Source organism: Apiospora aurea, assembly GCF_038362705.1.
Source record: "Apiospora aurea strain CBS 24483 chromosome Unknown utg000004l_segment0_segment0, whole genome shotgun sequence".
In the NCBI taxonomy this organism is placed as follows: domain Eukaryota; kingdom Fungi; phylum Ascomycota; class Sordariomycetes; order Amphisphaeriales; family Apiosporaceae; genus Apiospora; species Apiospora aurea.
This window is the reverse complement of record NW_027117391.1, coordinates 5598022-5617566: the sequence shown is the minus strand read 5'-3', so window position 1 is coordinate 5617566 and position 19545 is coordinate 5598022. Positions and strand designations below refer to the sequence as shown.

General features: G+C 46.6%; 6 protein-coding genes across 6 annotated transcripts; 5 read left to right on the top strand and 1 right to left on the bottom strand.

Annotated features, from left to right (window-relative positions):
• Nucleotides 1-8981: 8981 nt before the first annotated feature.
• On the top strand, nucleotides 8982-10121 carry PG986_006527 (uncharacterized protein; the record flags this gene model as incomplete). Its single annotated transcript, XM_066842749.1, has 1 exon — nucleotides 8982-10121. One exon carries the CDS (start codon nucleotides 8982-8984, stop codon nucleotides 10119-10121), a length of 1140 nt encoding a protein of 379 aa, XP_066702611.1.
• Nucleotides 10122-11039: 918 nt separating this feature from the next.
• PG986_006526 (uncharacterized protein) lies at nucleotides 11040-12551 on the top strand (the record flags this gene model as incomplete). Its single annotated transcript, XM_066842748.1, has 2 exons — nucleotides 11040-11185; nucleotides 11279-12551. The coding sequence occupies 2 exons, from the start codon at nucleotides 11040-11042 to the stop codon at nucleotides 12549-12551; spliced, it is 1419 nt and encodes a 472-aa protein (XP_066702610.1).
• A 22-nt stretch (nucleotides 12552-12573) lies between these two features.
• On the bottom strand, nucleotides 12574-12985 carry PG986_006525 (NAD(P)-binding protein; the record flags this gene model as incomplete). The annotated part of the gene is given in 2 exon segments (XM_066842747.1): nucleotides 12574-12894; nucleotides 12908-12985. The coding sequence occupies 2 exon segments, from the start codon at nucleotides 12983-12985 to the stop codon at nucleotides 12574-12576; spliced, it is 399 nt and encodes a 132-aa protein (XP_066702609.1).
• Nucleotides 12986-13262: 277 nt separating this feature from the next.
• PG986_006524 (FAD-dependent monooxygenase) lies at nucleotides 13263-14383 on the top strand (the record flags this gene model as incomplete). The annotated part of the gene is made up of 3 exons (XM_066842746.1): nucleotides 13263-13524; nucleotides 13604-13741; nucleotides 13830-14383. 3 exons carry the CDS (start codon nucleotides 13263-13265, stop codon nucleotides 14381-14383), a joined length of 954 nt encoding a protein of 317 aa, XP_066702608.1.
• A 44-nt stretch (nucleotides 14384-14427) lies between these two features.
• PG986_006523 (uncharacterized protein) lies at nucleotides 14428-14679 on the top strand (the record flags this gene model as incomplete). Its single annotated transcript, XM_066842745.1, has 1 exon — nucleotides 14428-14679. One exon carries the CDS (start codon nucleotides 14428-14430, stop codon nucleotides 14677-14679), a length of 252 nt encoding a protein of 83 aa, XP_066702607.1.
• Nucleotides 14680-15377: 698 nt separating this feature from the next.
• Nucleotides 15378-18755, top strand: PG986_006522 (Acyl transferase/acyl hydrolase/lysophospholipase; the record flags this gene model as incomplete). Its single annotated transcript, XM_066842744.1, has 1 exon — nucleotides 15378-18755. One exon carries the CDS (start codon nucleotides 15378-15380, stop codon nucleotides 18753-18755), a length of 3378 nt encoding a protein of 1125 aa, XP_066702606.1.
• Nucleotides 18756-19545: the final 790 nt, after the last annotated feature.

Sequence of the window (19545 nt, the reverse complement as noted above, 5' to 3'; positions counted from 1 at the left end):
GCGATTTAGCGGCGCTTACTATAAAAAAGATACGGCGAAGGTTATCGCAAAGTAGCTTTTATGGACCGGTCGACTACCGCTGTATAAGTTAATAATGGAGATTGGGGGACTACCCGAACCTGAATAATCTCTCTTCAAGCCCTAAAGCAAGGGTCACTAGGCTGGTGGGTGAGAATCAGTATGGTAACGTCGAGCACGTGAGGTAGATTTTACGATATTGGCAGCGTGTATTTTTAGTCCAGCTTCGGCACGGTTTATTACACGAGGAACTAGGTAAATGTACCGAAGGCCTTCGGCATACGGCGTACTATTAATAATAATAATATAATTATATATACGTATCCCTATAGGCCATTTAATATGTTTTAATATATTAATATAATTTAGCTGCGAAAACTTTACCCCCGTAACTACTCGCCGTGTCGCCCGTTACTTTATTAAGGAGGCTATTAACTACGCTATTTAAAATAAAGATAAAATTAGTATAAGCTTATTAAGATGTTTAGTAATCTAATTTCGCTCGTTAATAATATTTATAAAAGTAGCTTAAAGAATACCGCTATACGTTTTATACGTTTATAAACGTCGAGGCTATAAGCTAAGCCTATTATTTTTATAATAATGTTAACGAGCCTACCGTCACTAATGCTTAACGTAAAGTTAATAACCCGCTAAGCGCTTCGCCTATTTTAAGCCCTTTGTTTACGCCTTCGCGTGGTATTAATTTTAATATGCGTAGTTATCCTGCTAAAAAGCGCCTTACCCTTAAGAGCCCCTCGCTTATTTCGATAAAATCCGACTCTAAAGATCTTTTTACTAGTATTAATTCCGAGTTAAACTAAACAGTTAACCTTCGTTTTATTATCGTTAACGTACTACCCTTAAGAATATTAAGTATTTTATAGCGTTCTTTATTTTTTCGTGTTTAAAATATATAAACTAATTAAGCCGACGTGCTCATTAAAATTTCTCGCGGGCTTTTATACCTTAATAACTTTTATTTTTCGGGGTTTAGCTTTTTAAATTAATAGAAATCCGGTGGTTATAATAATTATTCCGTTATTACTCCGTACTTACCTTTTTATAATATATAACTAAACTATCGAATGTTTTATAGGTTTAAAAGTTTTTTTTAGTGCTTAAATTTAGTACGTGAAAGATTCTTCGTTAATTTATTTACTAGCATATTTTTTATAATAAAATAGGTTACTTAAAAAGCTCGCTTTTAATACTCTTATCGCAGTTAAAAGTTTTAAATATTTACGTGCTTTAACCTCGTAGAGATCTTTTTTTTAACTTATAATTAACTTAATAGTTTACTAATTATCGCAATATATCGAGAATAGGGTGTTAAGTACGAGCTTTAAATTTTTAAATAAACGCTTAAATATAATTAATTCTTTTACTACTTACTATAAAGCTAGTAACTCTACCTCTGTAATCGATATAGTAACCGTGTTTTACCGAATTACTTTTTATACGACTAAACCATCGAATAATATAATAATATACCCATAAAACAATTTACGCGTCTCTAAGTTATCCGCGAAAAAGGCGTCGTTTATTATAATTAACGCCTGAGCGCCGTTTTTTTACTTTTTAAAAGAGACTACTACGAACTTAATACCGTAAGCGTACCGAATATATTAATCAGCGGCTTTAAAGTACTCTTTACTAGGGTTTATTAAGAATTTTGATAATTGTGAGTATATAAACGTAATATTAAGGCGAATTATAATAAAACTATAAAATAATAACCTAACTCGTTCTTAATAAGCTTTAATCCGTGACCTTAGTGTTTCGTTAATATATTTTAATAGCTCCTCGGTCGGTAAAAATATTACCGTAGCCCGTAATACTTTTAAACTATATTTAATTATTACTTTCTCTAAGTAAGTATCGTAGGATAGCTAGAGACGCTTATTAACTTTATTTTTAACTATACGCACGCTAAAATAATAGGCCACATTACCTTAGTTTTTTACTTTATATATTTACTTAATACTAACTATTAGCTTATCGGTTTTATCCTGTTTTAATTTCCGGTAGTAAACTAAGAAATTATCTATATAAAAGACTACGAATATTATACGCTTTTTATTATAAAATAAATAGGGTTCCTTCCCTAAACTAATAAGGCTTAATTTGCGAAGAGTGCTGGGGAAGTCGTTATATTATAGCAGCGGAGACTCTCTTAATCTATAAAGGGCCTTATAAAGCTTAATATATATCCCGGTTTACTTATACCTTAAAAGGAGCTTATAGTATACCGGTAAGAATCCTTTAATAAAGGTCGTATTAAAGAATATATTAATTATATTAAATTATTTCGCTTTTAAATTAAATTTCATAATTAAAGCTATTACGATTCGAAAGGATTACGTAATTAATATTACGGTATATATATTCGCGAGCGAGTTTATATTTTATTTATCGCTTTATATATAAATCCGAGCTTTATATAATATATAAACGTTATTTTTATTGAATTTATCGGTAAATATTTACTTTAATAATAATAAGGTATTAACGTGGTTTACTACTACGCGACGTATATTACTTAGCGACGCACCTTAATTTAATTTTAATATAATTAAATTTTAACGCGTAATACCTTTATAACTATAATGCCTAATTAATTATAAAAAGATCGGATAGTTTTAATAATTTAAGCTACACGAAACGGACCGAATTAAATAAATTAAAGAGTAATAATAAAAGTTTATAATATACCCGAATTAATTTTACGTTATCGAATTTACGGCCGAACTTTAAAACGCGAAATCCGATCGAAACGACGTAAAATAAATTTAATTAAAGAGGAGGTACTTCGTAAATATATAATTAATTTAAATATTCGAGGGATGCTTCCCGATTTCGCTAGTGTAAAAAATATAGCTAATTTTTTTATCGCGTTACGCGGCGGCGACCGCGTCGGTAAGCACTAGGTTAAACGTTTTATCGATCGTAACCCGGATTTAAAGATTAAAATAAATCGTCGGTACGATTATTAAAGGGCTTTTTATAAAAATTTTAAATTTATTTTTACTTAGTTTACATTAGTTACGAATATAAAGGCGAAATACGAGATTATTAACGAAAATATTTAAAATTTCGACGAAACCGGTTTTATAATAAGTATAATCGGGTTAATACTCGTTATAATACGCACCGAGCGGCGTAGAAAAGCGAAGTTAGTTTAGTTTAATAATCGGGAATAAGTAACGGCGATTAAATGTATTAATTCGTAGGGTTAATATATTCCGCCGTTTTTAATTATTTAAAGTTAATATTACCTCGTAAATTAATCCCGCGAAACCGATTTACCGGGCGATTAAATAATTAAGCCGATTTTTAATAATTAGACTAATAACGAAACAGGTATAAATTAAATTAAATATTTCGATAAATATACTAGATTATAAACGAAAAGTCGCTACCGCCTTTTTAATTCTCGACGGTTACGAAAGTTATATTTCGACCGAATTCGAAGTATACTATTAGGATAACGATATTATTACTATTAATATACCTCCTTATTTATCGCACTTGCTTTAACTTTTTAATATAGTACTTTATTCGCTTTTAAAACGTGCTTATTTAAAAAAAATCGAGTTATTTATTAAAGCTTTTATAAATTATATTATTAAGCTCGAGTTCTTTATTATTTTTAAAGCCGCGTATTCTATTGTTTTTATGGAAATTAATATTAAATCTAGATTTAACGCATTTAGTTTAATACTTTATAACCTTAACGAAGTAACTAATAAGCTGAATATGCGTCTTTAAACGCCTATATTTAACTTACTTTATTTAGGGACGGCTAGTACTTACGACCCTTAAACGCCGTTTAACCCTTAATAAATAACTAAGTACTTTACTTATATTAAAAAGAGGGTGTTTACTTATTAAAGAAGTTTTTCGACGCCGATTTTAAATACGGTAGACTAAATAGCGAAGGGTATAATTAAAATGGCTTATAAAATAACCCTTATGCGCGATAAGATGTATATATTAAAAAAGGCTAATTTAGCACTTTTTAAACGCCGGAGAGCTAAAAAGTCGCGAGTTTAGCTTAAAAGAGCCCTTATTATTAAGGAATCTTAGTAGTTATAAAACGAAAAGGTAAAAAAAAGCGTTTAGCACCCGATAAAAATAAAAATAGGGGTTCGTTAAAGCGGAAAACGACCGGTAAAAAGCGTTATAATATCTACGGCAAAATAGGTTATAATGCGCGAATATGTAAAAAAAATATAAAATTAAGCGAAAAATCGGATAGCGAGTAATTTTAATTGATTTTAAGCGTTATAATTAAATTAATTTATATAAAAAAGTCGAGAAATAAAAAAGGTGCGTCGCCAAGTAATATACGTCGCGTAGTGGTAAACCACGTTATTATAAAAGCGTTTAATAATTTTTTAGGCCCCTATTTTTATTAAGTTATTAATTTTTCGTTTAATAGCGGCTATAAACTGTTTCTCTTTAAGATAAGTAACTATTTTATTTTAAAAGCGTGAAGGTGGTTTTAAATAAGGCTTAAATACCGCTTTTCTAGTTATTTTTTTTAGTAAACATATTTTCGTAACGATAATATAAGTAATACGGTATTCTTTATTTTTTAATAATAACGCTTTATTAATGTTAAAAAAGTAAGTAGTAAAAAACGTATACGAGGCTACTATAAGAGCTATACGAACAGTTAATTTATTATAATCCTCTAATTTTTATAGGCTGTTCGGTTTTATTTCGCTATATAGTACGAAAAACGTGTTTTTTAGTGTTATTACTTTTTTATTTTTTTAGCCGTAATAAGCGTAATCGTTTCTAATTAAGCTTTTATAACCCTTTTATACGCCTTTAATAGCGCGTACGTAGTTTACGTTTAAATATAAACGTTTTTATTATTTTTAATAGTATAGCTATAATAATTTCGTTTTAAATTTTTTTTATAATAGGAAAAATGTTTTTAAGAGTTTACTATTCTTTTCTTTTACCGGATTACGCTGTTTTTCGTTTTTCGGAAGCTTCCGAATCTCTAAGGCTTTTTATATTAATAAGCTCGCTCGTTTAGCGTTTTTCGAAAATAAATAACGGTAGTTTATTTACTTCGATTCTTTTTTTAGGTTTTTAGCCGGCTTTTTCGCTCCGAACTCTTTTTCCGGTTTAAGTATACGGCTTAGCGATAAGAGTCCCGTATTACTCGTATTATTACGCTCGGTTTTATAACTTTTTAAACGTAATTTAAATATTAAGTTTACCCTTAAAGTTTCGTTAATAAACATATTAAAAGCTGCCGCACCCCTTAAATTTAAGGGGACTAGCTTTTTAAGCTTTTTAAGACGAGAGATAGGATCGGTAAAGTTATTTAACTCCTTTTATAATGTTAGGGTTTAAGGAGTAAAAGTAGCGTGCGGTAGTAGTTTAAAGCTCGAAGGAAGCGTGATCTCCTCGACTTTTTCGACGAGCTCTCTACTCCGGTTTAGCTCTTTTTTTCCCCTTTTCGGTAAAAGAGGTCCTTATTAAACTTAATATTACGCGAAATAATAATTCTCGCTAATTTAGGAATTTATATACGGTAAATATTAATAGCTTCGTAGTTTACCAGGTATCCTATATAACCTTTTAAAGACACTTTAAATTCCCTGTATAGCCGGCCTTTAACTCTATTACGATCGAATATATAAGCTTTATACCTAAACGTTTATACGCCGCTTTAATTAAGCTTTAAATCTGTTTAAAAGGCTCTAACCTACGCAGGATTATACTATTTAAAGTAGTTCGTAAACCACGAATTTAATACTTTATTAAGGCTCCGTCACCGTTAAGATTAAATAAAACACATGTTTAACAGCTTAATAGCTATTTAAATAGTTTCGAGCTATAAGTTTTTTAATAGGTTAACGCTTATTCTTATTTTAAAAGCAACGTTTACTACCTTTTATCCTGCTCGCTTTTAATTATTTATCGGCTTTTTAATGTTTACGGGCCCTTATTTTATAATAATGCTTTCCTTTTTATACTAGAAATTATATTAAGTGCTTCTTTAAATTCCTAGCAATCTAGTTTCTTTATTATATTTAAAATAATATATAAAAAGATTATATTTACGCTAGATATACCGTTTAAATTTTTTTATTACCCTAAATAACTCCGTGTACGAGCGAGATTTCGTGGGGTACGCTTATACCTTATTATTATAGTTATTTTTTAGCAGTAGTATATATTTTAAGAGCTCGTACCTTAGAGGGTATTCGAAGAGGTTTTAAAGTATACGGTAAAAGGGTTTAAGTGCTCTCTTAATAGGTTTTCGCGAAACAACGCGTTTTATAAGCGACGTTATACATGTTTCGCACTTTAATTACATTAAACCCTTAATCGAAATACTTTTAATTACGTACACGAGCTTTACGAGAGTATTTAAACTTAAATATCCTATTTTCGCATGCTATTTTTCTCCTAAATCTATTTTTATATAAACCTTTTTTACGGGCTTTTTATTCGCTATAGAGCGTTTTATTATTACGTAAATACTTATTACGCCGGCTATATTTATTAGTAGGAGATTAGTGTAAGAGGTAAACAAAGGCTTATATTTAATAAAAACTAGGTTACCTTTTTTATAAGCCTTCGTATTACAATACTATTTTTTAACGATCTTATTCGTAACGTACAGTTTTTTTTATAGTATTAAATATTAACGTTTCCTAAAAGCGGTTCGGAGATAATATTAATATAGAAGCTTTCGATTAATGCTACCTTTTTAAGCTTAAGGTTAGTTAGCTCGCCTCGCGCCGTAAAAGTATCCCTTATAATTTTTACCCCGTACCTTTTAATTAAAAACGTAGTTATACCTGTTTCTATAAATTTATTAACCGAAGCTAATATTAGAAACCCTAGCATTAATAAATTCTCGCTATTAATAATACAATAGGAGTTATAATTATTAATTAGGGTTAATTATAAAAAGTTATATAGTCTTTAGTTTTAATGAACCGATATATTAAAATCCTTTTTAATATTAAAAAATATATAATTAATGATTACGTATAATACTTTTTTTCGTGCGGAACTACTTAAATTAATTTAATTAAGTTTAATAAGCTATTAACGTAACGAGGCTTATTTAGTATCGGAGTTTAATCGGTGCTTAATTTCCGCGCACGCCTCTTAGTTTAAGTGAATTAACCGGTTAAAAAGTTTACCTTTAGTTTTTTTAATGAAAATATACTTTAAATAGTAATAGTTCGCTAGTGGCCAGCGATAACGTGACCAAGCACTGGAGCGGGGTCTACAGGGGTAATCGTAATTTAATAAGCCCTACGATTTACGATTATTAGTTAATCTATACTCTTTCCGTTTACTATTAAGCGAAACGTAGAACGAATATTTTCCTCTTTTCGGCCCGTTCCGTTTTACTTATTCTCTTAATAGCGAACTTAATATAACTAAACTCGTTAACGTGCGTTTTTTTTACTTCGCATAGTCGAGTTTTTTTAATCGGCGTTGACTTTATCTTAGTATTAATCGCTTATTAACCGTTTTAAGCTATATACGGGTTATTAAGTATCCCTATATTTCAAGGATTTTTCGGAAACTACGTTTATATAAGCTTTACTCTATTATGTTAATTAAAGCTAAGAATCCTTTCCCCCTAACTTAGCTCGCTTTAAAAGTTTATTATATTAGTTTTAAACGAAAGTAATATACGAATTCGCGAAGAGTTTAAACTATTATTTAAATTAACGGATAATATTTTAAAGCGTGGGCAATTAATTTAATTCGTAAATATTACTATAAATTACGTTAATATACGCCTTCGGAACCGTAAGCTTAATTCACTCGTTAATAATAATAAAAGTATTTTTTTATATTATATAGCGGTGTAATTTTATGCTCTATTCGCTTTATTTAAATTTAATACGTTTAATAATATCGTCGGTAAGCGTGTCGTATATCGGCTCCGAGTTTTTTACCGCCGTATATACCCTTATTACAAGGTTTATTAAAATAGTTTCGCTTGCTAATTAAAAGTTCTCGGTTAAACCTTACTTAATTTCGTTAATTATACGTAACTTAGGTTTATTATAAAGATAAACGTTATTAAGTATATTAGGATTAAGGTGTATTTAAATACCACGCTCGAGAGTATTTATTTTAAGCGAATTATACTAATTTAACCAGTTTCGCTTAGTTTTAAGCCTAATATTAGCCAGCTTAATAAAGGGTTTAAACATGGTAAGCGTCGTGGAAGTAATGAGAAAATAAAAAGGTATAAGAAAATATAGATTTAGAATCGCTTTTTAATACGTAGGGTTTAATAGGATAAATAGTATAATAATAATAACGAGCTTATTTAATAAAAAGCGCCGGGCTTATAACTATTATACGGCAGAGAGCGTTCGGATGGTATATTGAGTGTTAAAATACTATTTAAAGGAAAGAAAAAAAGAACAAAAGAGAAAGGTGCTACCGTGCTAATAAATACACAAATAAAATGTCTTGCGTAGCGCGCTAGGCGTGTTAAGGGGCGACCCCTGTCTCTATCCTCCTGCGACAGATGGCGTGACGGTTCTGACAGAAGATGAGGAGTGGCGCCGCAAGGCGTCATGAGACCAAGGTGACTGCTTACTCTCAATTGCTTACTTGAGAACACTGCCCAATAGGAAACACTCCGTGCTCTGCCTTATTACAGCAGGGGATCGCACATGAGCCGCGTATCGGCGTCTACCATGGCACGTCCGTTCCTACACCGAACGAAACGAAAGATGAAAGTAAGTGTCTGTTCAAGCCACCAGGCCAATGCCCATTTTCTCGCTTCCTAGTTCCAACACCCGGATGCCGGACCATGCTTTATTTTCCTTTACCTGGTTTCTCCTGTCTAGCCGCTACGGTGGACCGGTTGTTGCCGACCCAAACTCGTTCCACTCCGAAGTCTTGGGACCGCAAGATCTCAAGTTGTGCTGCCAAGCCTTGGACGGAAGATGTCGCCACATTCAATCGAGATTCCTATCACGCCCAGCTCTCCTCCGATTTCCGGGCAGACTACTCCCGCCACTGCCATAGATGGAGATTCTCAACGTCGGGTTCGGCTACGGCAGGCTTGTGACGCTTGCACTACCGCCGAGGTCAAGTGCGACAAGCGTCGCCCCGTATGCCAACGCTGCTTGGACATTGACGACTTCTGCCAATACAGCCCCTCACGCAGGCATGGCCGACGCCCACGACGAGTGAGGACGAGTCCGCGGGAAACACCGTCGTCACAGCCGCCGCAACCTCTCCGCGAAACGGGTATGGTGGAATACTCCACCATGCCCTCTTTCGCCGACTTGTTTTCCGTACCGGCCAACATTTCCATTGATATGGAGACGATCCCGGATTTCAGCTTTGGCAACGAGCTGGACCTGTCCAACTTGCACGTGGGAAGCAACGTCCGAAGTACACAGTGTGCGCATCTACAAGACTCAACTACGCCGCCCAACAATGCACATATACAACCGGTGCAGCAGCAACCGTCTGAAAAAGGAGGTGACGACATGGGCTTTGAGCTGATCAGCCGGCAAGATCAAAAGCAAGAGGATGGGCATGCTTCGGAATGCGAGGCGCGAGCCCTCGGGGTACTGAAGTCGCTGCAATACAGCCCAGTCCTACACGACGCCAGCCCTACCGCCGCCTACTGGGTGAATTTCATGGAAAGGCTGCTCTCCACCAACAAGACGGCCCTGGAAGAGCTACCGCGCCTGCTCGAGCGTCGCTGCGTGGACTCCCGACACGTGGCGCTGCTTCATCTGACCATCCTGTCGAAGATAGTGTCGTGGTACGAGGTGGCCGTGACGGCCGAGTACCACTCGAAACGAATCGTGCTGAAGCCCATGGAAATCCAGTTCAGCGTGCTCGACCTCGACAGCGACGACTACGAGATGCTGCACCGCGCGGTCCTGTGCCGGGAGCTCCAAAAGGCAGGCGGCGCCATTCGCAAGTTGGAGGTCCGGCTGGCGACTTCGGACACGCCCGAGTGTGCCCAGAATTCGGCTTGGGGCCGTCCAATCATCCAAGCGATCCGGGACGAGCTCGAACGCTGCGTGCTGGAGATGGAGAAGCGTCCAGTTAGGAATCATAGCTAGGACCTATCGGTCTTGGGCCTGTTAGGGCCAATAGGCTGCTATTTGCTGCACCAGCTTACATAATTGATGACTGGATATCAGTACTCGGTGTTATGGCCGCCGCAGTATTGGCGATATGACGCTGGCTGAGACGCATGGTAGGCGGAAATCGACCGAATAAAACAGTTTAAAGAGTAACTCGATAACCTAAGAGAGGAACCGTTGACATGATGAAGAGCCCACATGGGATGGGCACATGGGATGGACTATCCTACAGTGCAATCTGCGGCGTGTCTCTGGCCTTCATACAGGCGATTATACCAGTTTATCTAAATGTTACCTAAAAGTATACATGCACAAACGGTGTACCATGAACATCGACACCATTGATTTTACCCCAAACTGTCCCACCCCGACAGGTTAGGAGATCTTCGGGGTTTCATTCCAACCCCTAGTGTATTGCTGCTACACACAGTGGGCCTGGCTGTAATGTACTGGGGCATGATACATTACATATCACACAGGCCCGAGGATATTGCGAAAGCCGAGCAAACTGACTCGATCGATCAATGGTATCTAAACAGCATCGTTCATGCCACTGGGAAATCGGGGTTTGGTTCGCATGTACCTACTTCCCGGAAGTTTGTGCAAGACAGTGCCGGGATAGGATCTGGAGTGTAAGGCCAGCTCGCTTGGCAGTCGGCAACCCTTCGGCGAACAGGTCGAAGAACCTACAGAACCCCCTTGGACGGGAAATGCATGTTACTTGGTGTGTGACATTGCATGTGGTTCAAATAATTGCCACGAAACATATACTTTCAACGGCGCATCCACTCAGGCATCTCAGACCAACCACTGATGTCTCTTCTCCCAAAAGCAGACATATACCCTGGGACCTTGCTCGATTCTATCCAATCCAAGTCACAGCCACTTCCCATCATGCAGTCGCTTTTCCGATCCACCCTGTTAACGTGGGCGACGTCCAGCCTATTGGTAACGCAAGTGCATGCGCATGCGAGACGCGGGGGCTGCGAGCCCACCCTCGAACGCGATGTCGTAGTCGTCGGCGGCGGTTCTGGCGGAACGTAAGTGGTACCCATCTACCGGCTGCAGCACCCTAACTCTCTTCTTCCCATGAGACCCCGTTGCTGATCAAACACCCCCCCACCACACCACAGGTACGCCGCGGTGGGAATAGCCTCGCAGGGCAAGTCCGTCGCCGTCATCGGGATCGAGAATCGGCTGGGCGGCAACGTGGCCACGTACACCGACCCGGGGACCAACCAGACGACCGACTACGGCGTCATCCTCTACTCCAACACGTCGACGGCACGCAACTACTTTGCCGACCTGGGCATCCCGATTGGTCCCTACGAGGGCTACTTCCCCAACGGCTCTACCAAGTACCTGGACTACACCAACGGTAACGAGCTGCCGTACCCGGTCCCGGGCAACGTCACCGCCGCCCAAGAAATCTACCTGCAGCAGATGCGGCGCTATGGCGACCTCTTCTCGGCGCCCGGCTACTTCCTCCCGGACCCCGTCCCGGAGGACCTCCTGCTGCCGTGGGGCGAGTGGTTGGAGAAGTACAACGCCACCGCCATGGCGTACCAGGTCTTCTACGAGCAGGCCGGCAACGCCCTCGAGCTGCCGACGCTGTACATCATGAAGTACTTTAGCGTCGTGGCCTTCACGACCGACCGCCTCTACACCATCAACCGCGGCAACCAGATCATCTACAACACGGCCTACAACAAGCTGGGCGGCGCCGCCAACGTCCTGCTCGAGAGCCACATCCAGCAAGTCACGCGGTCGGAGCAGGGCGTCGAGTTGGTCGTCCGGCGACCCTGCGGCATCCAGACCGTCCGGGACAAGAAGCTCGTCATCGCCATCCGCCCGCGCCACGCCGACCTGGCGCCCTGGCTGGACCTGCGGCCCGACGAGGCCCGCCTGACGCGGCAGTTCGCCCACATCAACACCTGGACCTGCATCCTCAACGGCACGGGGCTGCCGCTCGACACGGGCTACCAGCTGGTCGACCCCACGCGCGAGGCCGGCATCCCGCCGCTGCCCGAGACGCTGGGCATCTCGCAGTCGGGCATCGCCGACGTCGAGGCGCGCGCCTTCTGGTGGAGCACCGCGGCCGACATCACGCCCGCGAAAGCCGCGAGCCTGCTGCTGCGCACCGCCTACTTCGTGCAGGGCGCGCAGGACGTCTCGTCCCCCGCGGGCCAGCGGCCGGCCGTCCACGGCCTGCTGGCGCACGCGCCCTACCTCCTTCACGTGTCCTCCGACGCCGTCGCCGCCGGCTTCTACCGCGAGCTCGACGGGCTGCAGGGCCGGCACAGCACCTTCTGGACCGGCTCGGCGTGGGAGTCGGAGAGCTCCGAGGCCATCTGGCGGTTCACCGAGGAGATCATGCTCCCGGCATTGATGGCGAGTTTGGGATAGGCTGGACCACGGACCCTACTGACTATCTCGGGCACGACTGAGCGTCCATGTGGTCGACTATGATCATGCCCACCAGAAACACACTCTGGAGTCGGTTTTCACATAGCCATTTTGTTCTTAAGTGGCTGTCGCCCTCAAGCGAGCCCGCCCCGGGCACGCCGAACAGCGTCATGGCCAGCACGCCGCAGAAGACGTAGAGCGGCTTGACGGGGCTCGAGAGCAGGGTCTGCCGCGCGAAGCAGATCATGGCGTCGTAGCTCTCGATGACCCCCAGCGGCATCCCCTCCCAGTCCGCGTTCCAGCTGGCGCCGTGGAAGCGCCGGACGCCCGCCCGCTCCGCGGCCTAGGCCCCGCACGCGGTGGCCGCGGCGGAGGGCGGCGCGGACGAGGCAGAGGCCCATCCGGCCTGTCGCGCCGGGAATCAGAATGAGCATCGTTGGAGGGTTGTCCTCTGTTCGAGTCCCCGAATGAAATGACTTGGTGATGTGATTTCAGAACGCGGGGTATGAGTGATAAAAATCATGTGAGAAGCGGAAGGGTTCCAAGTGAAATGCCCCCGGGCTAATCACTTGCCGGAATCTGTGCAGCGCTCGCTTGGGCAAATCCACTTCGTCCTCACAGATCTGCATTTCCTTTGTCCCCATACAATTCTGGCGTTCGCTGATCATATTGGGCGAAATCCGCCGGCTTTTGGTCTAGGTAGAAGCCGATATGATCATGCCCGAAGCCAAGCCCGAAAGAATGCCCGAAGACATGCCGCCCAATGCCGCTATGTCCGAAGGCAAACTAGACGCGATGGTAGAACCCGGCGGCCGATCTTCCCACCATGCATCATCCGATTGGGCTACGTTGAAACGCTCGGTGTCGTGTTGGACGGGAACCGACGATGATCCCAGCAACGCTCGCTCTGACAAGCTCGGGCGTGTCACACAAGCCCATGCCTCGACTCAGAAGAATGCGCATATGCCCATGAGTAGTTACACAAGGTCGAGCTATTGTCGAGTTTCCTGCCCAACGGAGAAAGCAAACGACCATCCCGCCTTACCTATTAGCAATGTCGGAAGCCGACGCAAGCCCAACCGTTCTCGTCGTCGGCGGCGGCTTAGCCGGACTCTTTTGCGCCCTCGAATGCGTCCGAAACGGGTTCGGCACCACCTTAGTGGAGTCGAAACCCGCCATCCAAACAGCTGGTAAGAGATAATTCTGCTGTCCCCGTCATGGTATTAGTTTCTGTCAAGTAATGATCATAACCAACGTCTTGAAAACCCCCAACCACAGGTGACTTTATCACGATTGGCCCGACCGCCATCCACGTCCTCCGGCGATGGCCCTCCATGGCCGCCGCTCTGGACAGGATCGCCTATAAGCCGGAGATATACTACCACAAGCAGGACGGGGAGCTCCTGGCGGGCCCACATGACCGTGGCCGCCGACGGCATCCACTCGCGCAGCTTTGGCATCGTCCTGTTCGGGCAGGGCACCGCGTCGTGGGTCTGGCAGCACGGCGACGACCCGGGGACCTCGTCCGAGTCCTGGGCCGCGACGCTGGACCCGGCCGACGCGCTCCGGCAGCTCGACGCCGAGGGGTGCTGGGGCGCCGACCTCCGCGCCGTCGTCGCGGCGACCCCGCGCGCGCACATTGTCGACTGGCGCATCATGCGGCGGGCGCTGCGGCGCGGCTGGGGCTCGCCGGGAGGCCGGCTCATGCAGATTGGCGACGCGGCGCACCCGTTCCTGCCGACGACGGTCAACGGCGGGACGCAGGCGCTCGAGGACGGCGTGTCGCTGGCGCGGTGCCTGCGTCTGGCCGCCGAGAAGCACGGCGGTGGTGACGGCTCCGGGTCTTCCCCTGCCGGACGGGGCCCGGGTGCATAACATGCTGCGCATCGACCGCGTTGCGGCCATTGAGGCGACGGGCATGAAGCGCACCCAGAAGCACCGCCAGGTCGACTCTGAGGCCGTCAAGAAGAACCCGGCGCTGGTGCGGAATGAGCCGGCCCCCTGGCAGATTGACCACGATCCCGAGGCTTATGCCGAAGAGATGTTTGACGAGTGTTTGGCGTGTTTGAAAGAGGGGAGGAAATTCGTAAATACCAACAAGCCTGATGAATTTGTTTTCGAGGAATGAAGTCGGGATATGGATCAACTTCAAGTGGAACTATAAGCATGAATAATCATCAAAATAAGGTAGCAAGCTCTAGTTATGAATTGAGAGTTCGAGGCGAATTGGCAAGTAGCTATTATCTAAGATGCAACCCCTACTGGCTGCCCCCCCTCTGATTGACCCCTCCTGATTTCAGATGATTCTAGAGCCCCTGAGCAATAACAACAGTATATAAAGGGGTCAAATCTCACTCGTCTCCTAATTGAAGTAGATCAATCTCTTCCTCTTTTTTCCTCTTTTCACCACCACTAACATGACCAAAGAAGCTCGCATTGCGCAGGCGGTCCAGGCCGTGCTGGCCGGCGGAAGCATCAACCGTGCGGCCAAAGACCACAACGTCAACAGGGGCACCCTTCGCAACCGACTCAGGGGTCAACCTTCGAAAAAAGAGAAGTATGAGGCCCTTCAGCTCTTCACCCCTGCCGAAGAGACCTTTTTGGCCAAATGGGCCCTTTTCCAGGCCAGCCTAGGCTACGCATCAACGCACCGGCTGTTTCGCATGTACGCTCAGCGCATCCTCCTTGCAAAAGGGTCGATCACCTCATCGGTAAACGATGGGTGCACCGTTTTTGCTCCGGGCACTGACGGCGGCCCAAGAAGCTGGTCTCGTCACAGACAGATCCACCTTCCTCGAGATCGGCTCCCATCCGGCCATCTGCAAGATGGTGAAATCGACTCTGGGATCGTCCGCCGTGGCCGTGGCCACTCTGCAGCGGGGCTCCAGGCCGTGGGACGTGCTCGCCCGGTCACTCAAGTCCCTGTACAACGGCGGCGCCAACGTCCGCTGGGCCGCCTACCAGCAAGACTTCCCGCAGGCCCATAAGGTAGTGCCGATGCCGTCATACGCCTGGGACCTGAAGCCCTACTGGATCCAGTACGTCCACGACTGGTCGCTGCGCAAGGGAGAGCCCGCCATCCAACAGTCGTCCGCAGGCCCCCGGATCGAGAGCACCACGATCCATTCCATCGTCTCGGAGTCGGGCGACTCGAAACGCGTACAGATCGTCGTGGAGGCCGATATTGCGCGCAAGGACCTGAGTCCGCTGGTGCAGGGCCACGAAGTCGACGGCATTCCGCTGTGCACACCGTCCGTCTATGCCGACATGGCTCTCACCCTGGGCACGTACCTGCGGGGCCGTTACCAGCCGAATCGGCCGGAGAAGGCCATAGGCGTGTCGGACATGACCATTTCCAAGGCTCTGATTTTGAACGAGCAGTCGGACAAGCAGCTCCTCCAACTCCACGCGGAAGCCGACTGGGCCACGCAGTCGGTGGCCATGAAGTTCGTGTCCTTCAAAAAGAAGACCCAGGAGCTCCAAGAACACGCCCGCTGCGTCGTCCGCTTCCAGCCCCCCACCCTCCAGCGGGACCTCCAACAGTCCAGCGTCGCCGACGCTCAAGCCCGGATCCAGGCCCTGCGCGAGGGCGTCGTCTCGGGCGCGACGGCCCGGTACAGCCGCGCCATGGTGTACCGCGCGATCCGCCCGCTCGCGCGCTTCCACGACGACTACCGCGCCATCGACGGGATCCTGCTCGACAGCGGCACGCTCGAGGCCGCGTGTCGCCTCAGCTTCGGCGGCGTCCGGCAGAACAAAAACGACACCTTCCACACGCACCCGGCCGTGCTCGACGCCCTGACGCAGGTCTGCGGCTTCGCCATGAACTGCAACGACGGCACCGACCTCGACGTCGAGATCTTCATGAACCACGGCTGGGGCTCGCTGCAGCTCTTCGAGCCCGTCCGCTTCGACGGCAGGTACACGACGTACACCCGCATGGAGCCCGGGCCGGACAAGCTCTGGCGCGGCGACGTCCTGGTCTACGACGACGACGGGGGCCGGCTCGTGGCGCATCTGGGGCAGATTGCGATTCAGGGCGTGCCGCGCCGGGTGCTGAAAGTCATCCTGTCCCTCGAGAGTGGCAGGAAAGGACAGCATGGCGCTGCCGCCGCACCGCATTCTGACGATACCAACAACAAAACGCCGGAGAAGGTGTCCTCGTCCCCAGCAGCCCATCCGGAGTCAGTATCATCTCGACCGACACCGAAGCAGACCGATCCCGCCCTCATTGATGTCGGAATACAAATCATTGCGGAGGAGTCGGGCGTTGCGGTGGAGGGATTCACAGACGACACTATTTTCTCAGACATGGGCATTGATTCCCTTCTGGGTATGACCATTTCGGCACGGTTCCAAGACCAACTGGACTTTGATCTGGACTTTAACGGTCTGTTCTTCGGATATCCCACCGTCAAGGATCTCAAGGCATTCCTTGCCAAGTCTCTTCCTGGCGCCGGACCTGGACCTTCGGCTGTGGACGGGTATACCACGCCCGAGGCAGATTCGTCCACAGATGGCTCTAAGACTCCCAAAACGCCCGAGACTCCCAAAGTCTTGGAGAACGGGGACGGCTCCAACGCCGACTTCACCCGGGCTCTACAGATCATCGCGGAGGAGAGCGGCGTGGAAGCGGCCGAGCTTGGTGACGATACTTGCCTGGCGGACTGTGGCGTCGATTCTCTCTTGTCGCTCATCATTACGAGCCGCTTTCGAGACGAACTCGACCTCGCAGTGGAGAACGAGTCGCTCTACTTCGAGCAGCCAACTGTGGGTGACTTGAAACGGGCACTCTTCGGAGCGCCGGAAAATGGCGTGGAGGCAACAATGCCTGCGCCGCCACCTCCGGTCGTGGTACCAGAGGTCGAGACACAGCCGCTTGTAAACGGTGACAGTAACCACGGCAAAAAGACGAACACACAACAAGGGCCCAATGAGGAAGCTCGTCGCGCTTTACTCGACTCTCGAACGCAGGCCGTGGACAAGCTGGTAGAAACACTCGCCGAAGGCTTCTCCGCGCCGACCTACGACAACAATGGGCCAGTTCCAGACGACAATCAAAGAAGCAGCGTTCTAGCGACTGGCGGAACCGGCAGCCTGGGGAGCCATCTGGTCTACCACCTGGCCCAACTCGACACCGTCAAGGCCGTCGTCTGCCTGAACCGCCGAAACCGGGAGGCGGACGCCGCGACGCGCCAGTTCAAGGCCATGCGCGACAAGGGCATCCGCTTCCCCGACGCCCTCAAGCCCAAGCTGCTCGTCCTCCAGACCGACTCGGCCCTGCCGCGCCTCGGGCTCGAGCCGGCACAGTACGACGCCCTCGCCGCGTCCGTCACCCACCTCGTTCACCAGGCGTGGCCGATGAGCGCCACGCGCGCCCTGCCCGGCTTCGCGTCCGAGTTCCGCGTCATGCGCAACCTCATCGATTTTGCGCGCGATGCCGCGTCCGCCGCCGGCCGCCCCGCGGGGTTCCGGTTCAGCTTCGAAATGGTCTCGTCCATCGGCGTCGTCGGCCTGTACGGCCAACAGCAAGACATGAGCCACACACCTCCTTCCGTCGTGTGCGTGCCCGAGGCCAGCGCCACCATCGACTCCGTCCTGCCCAACGGCTACAGCGAGGCCAAGTGGGGCTGCGAGCGCATGCTCGAGGCGACGCTGCACCGGCACCCGGCCCGCTTCCGCACCATGACGGCCCGCCTCGGGCAGATCGCGGGGTCCAAGACGAGCGGGTACTGGAACCCGATGGAGCACTTCGGGTTCCTGGTCAAGTCGTCGTGCACCCTCGGCGCCCTGCCCGACGTCGACGGCAAGCTCTACTGGACGCCCGTCAACGACGTCGCCGCGACCCTGGCCGACCTCGTCCTGGCCGACGGCGACCCCTGCCCCTTTTACCACGTCAACAACCTCGTCGGGCAGCCGTGGCCGGAGACAACCCGGTTCCTCCAGGCCGCGCTGCGGATCCCGCGTCTCGTGCCCTTCGCCGACTGGCTGGCGCGGGTGCGGGAGGCGCCGCAGCGGGGTAACCCGGCGTCGATCTTATCCGAGTTCTTGGAGTCCAACTACCTGCGCATGTCGTGCGGGGGGCTGGTCCTGGACGTCTCCAACACCCTGAAGCACTCGTCGACGCTCAGGGGGGTAGGCCCGGTCCCGCAGGAGATCTTGGGCAAGTATATACATATCTGGAAGGAGATTGGGTTCCTCTGAGCTTCCGAGGCAAAAGACTGTGGGGAGAAACCGTCGGTTACTTTACCTCTGATAGGAAGTCCTGGGAATAGAAGTCCACCTACAGCGCCTGCCGTCAGCCCCTACCGAAAGTCTGAATCGCGTTGATATCGGAACGTGCAGTGTTTCAAAGGGCCATCAAAAGGATATATTTTATCTGCTCCATTCTTTGCTTCCAAGATTGGCCAGTTGAGTCTCAAGAGTACACGACCCCAACATGCCTGCACGATACAATATGTGTACATGAGGTTTTAAAAGCCCCGTCCCAAGTTATATGGCTACTTGGGTTATAATGCAATGCATATACATGCACATACCATGTATAGATATGCCTGAATAGACTGGCGTGTAGACGAAGCGTAGCATTTAGGTGTAACACCATTAGCTCTACAGAGAGAGCTGTTGGATATGGAATTAGGAATGGAATGTGTGACACAACGTATGAATGGGCCTGTTTGGACTCTCTTAGGCGGGTTCAGAGCCTCAAGTGTACGAGTAGGCGGCCGTAGGTTGGGTATCGCCACATTGTCAAGAGGCTTTGACAAATACTATAAAGTGATAAGAATGGGACGGAAGACGACGACACTCAATGTGAAAAACCCAACTACGAAATCGCTCTTATCCAATCAGTGCTTTTCTACTTACGAGTTCTCATCACACTATCCGCAGGTTGCGTGACTGACTGATACGTGGGAAGATAAACATATCGCATGTATTATGACGTATAATTATAAAAGTACTTAATTATATGTAGAATACATTATACTATTAT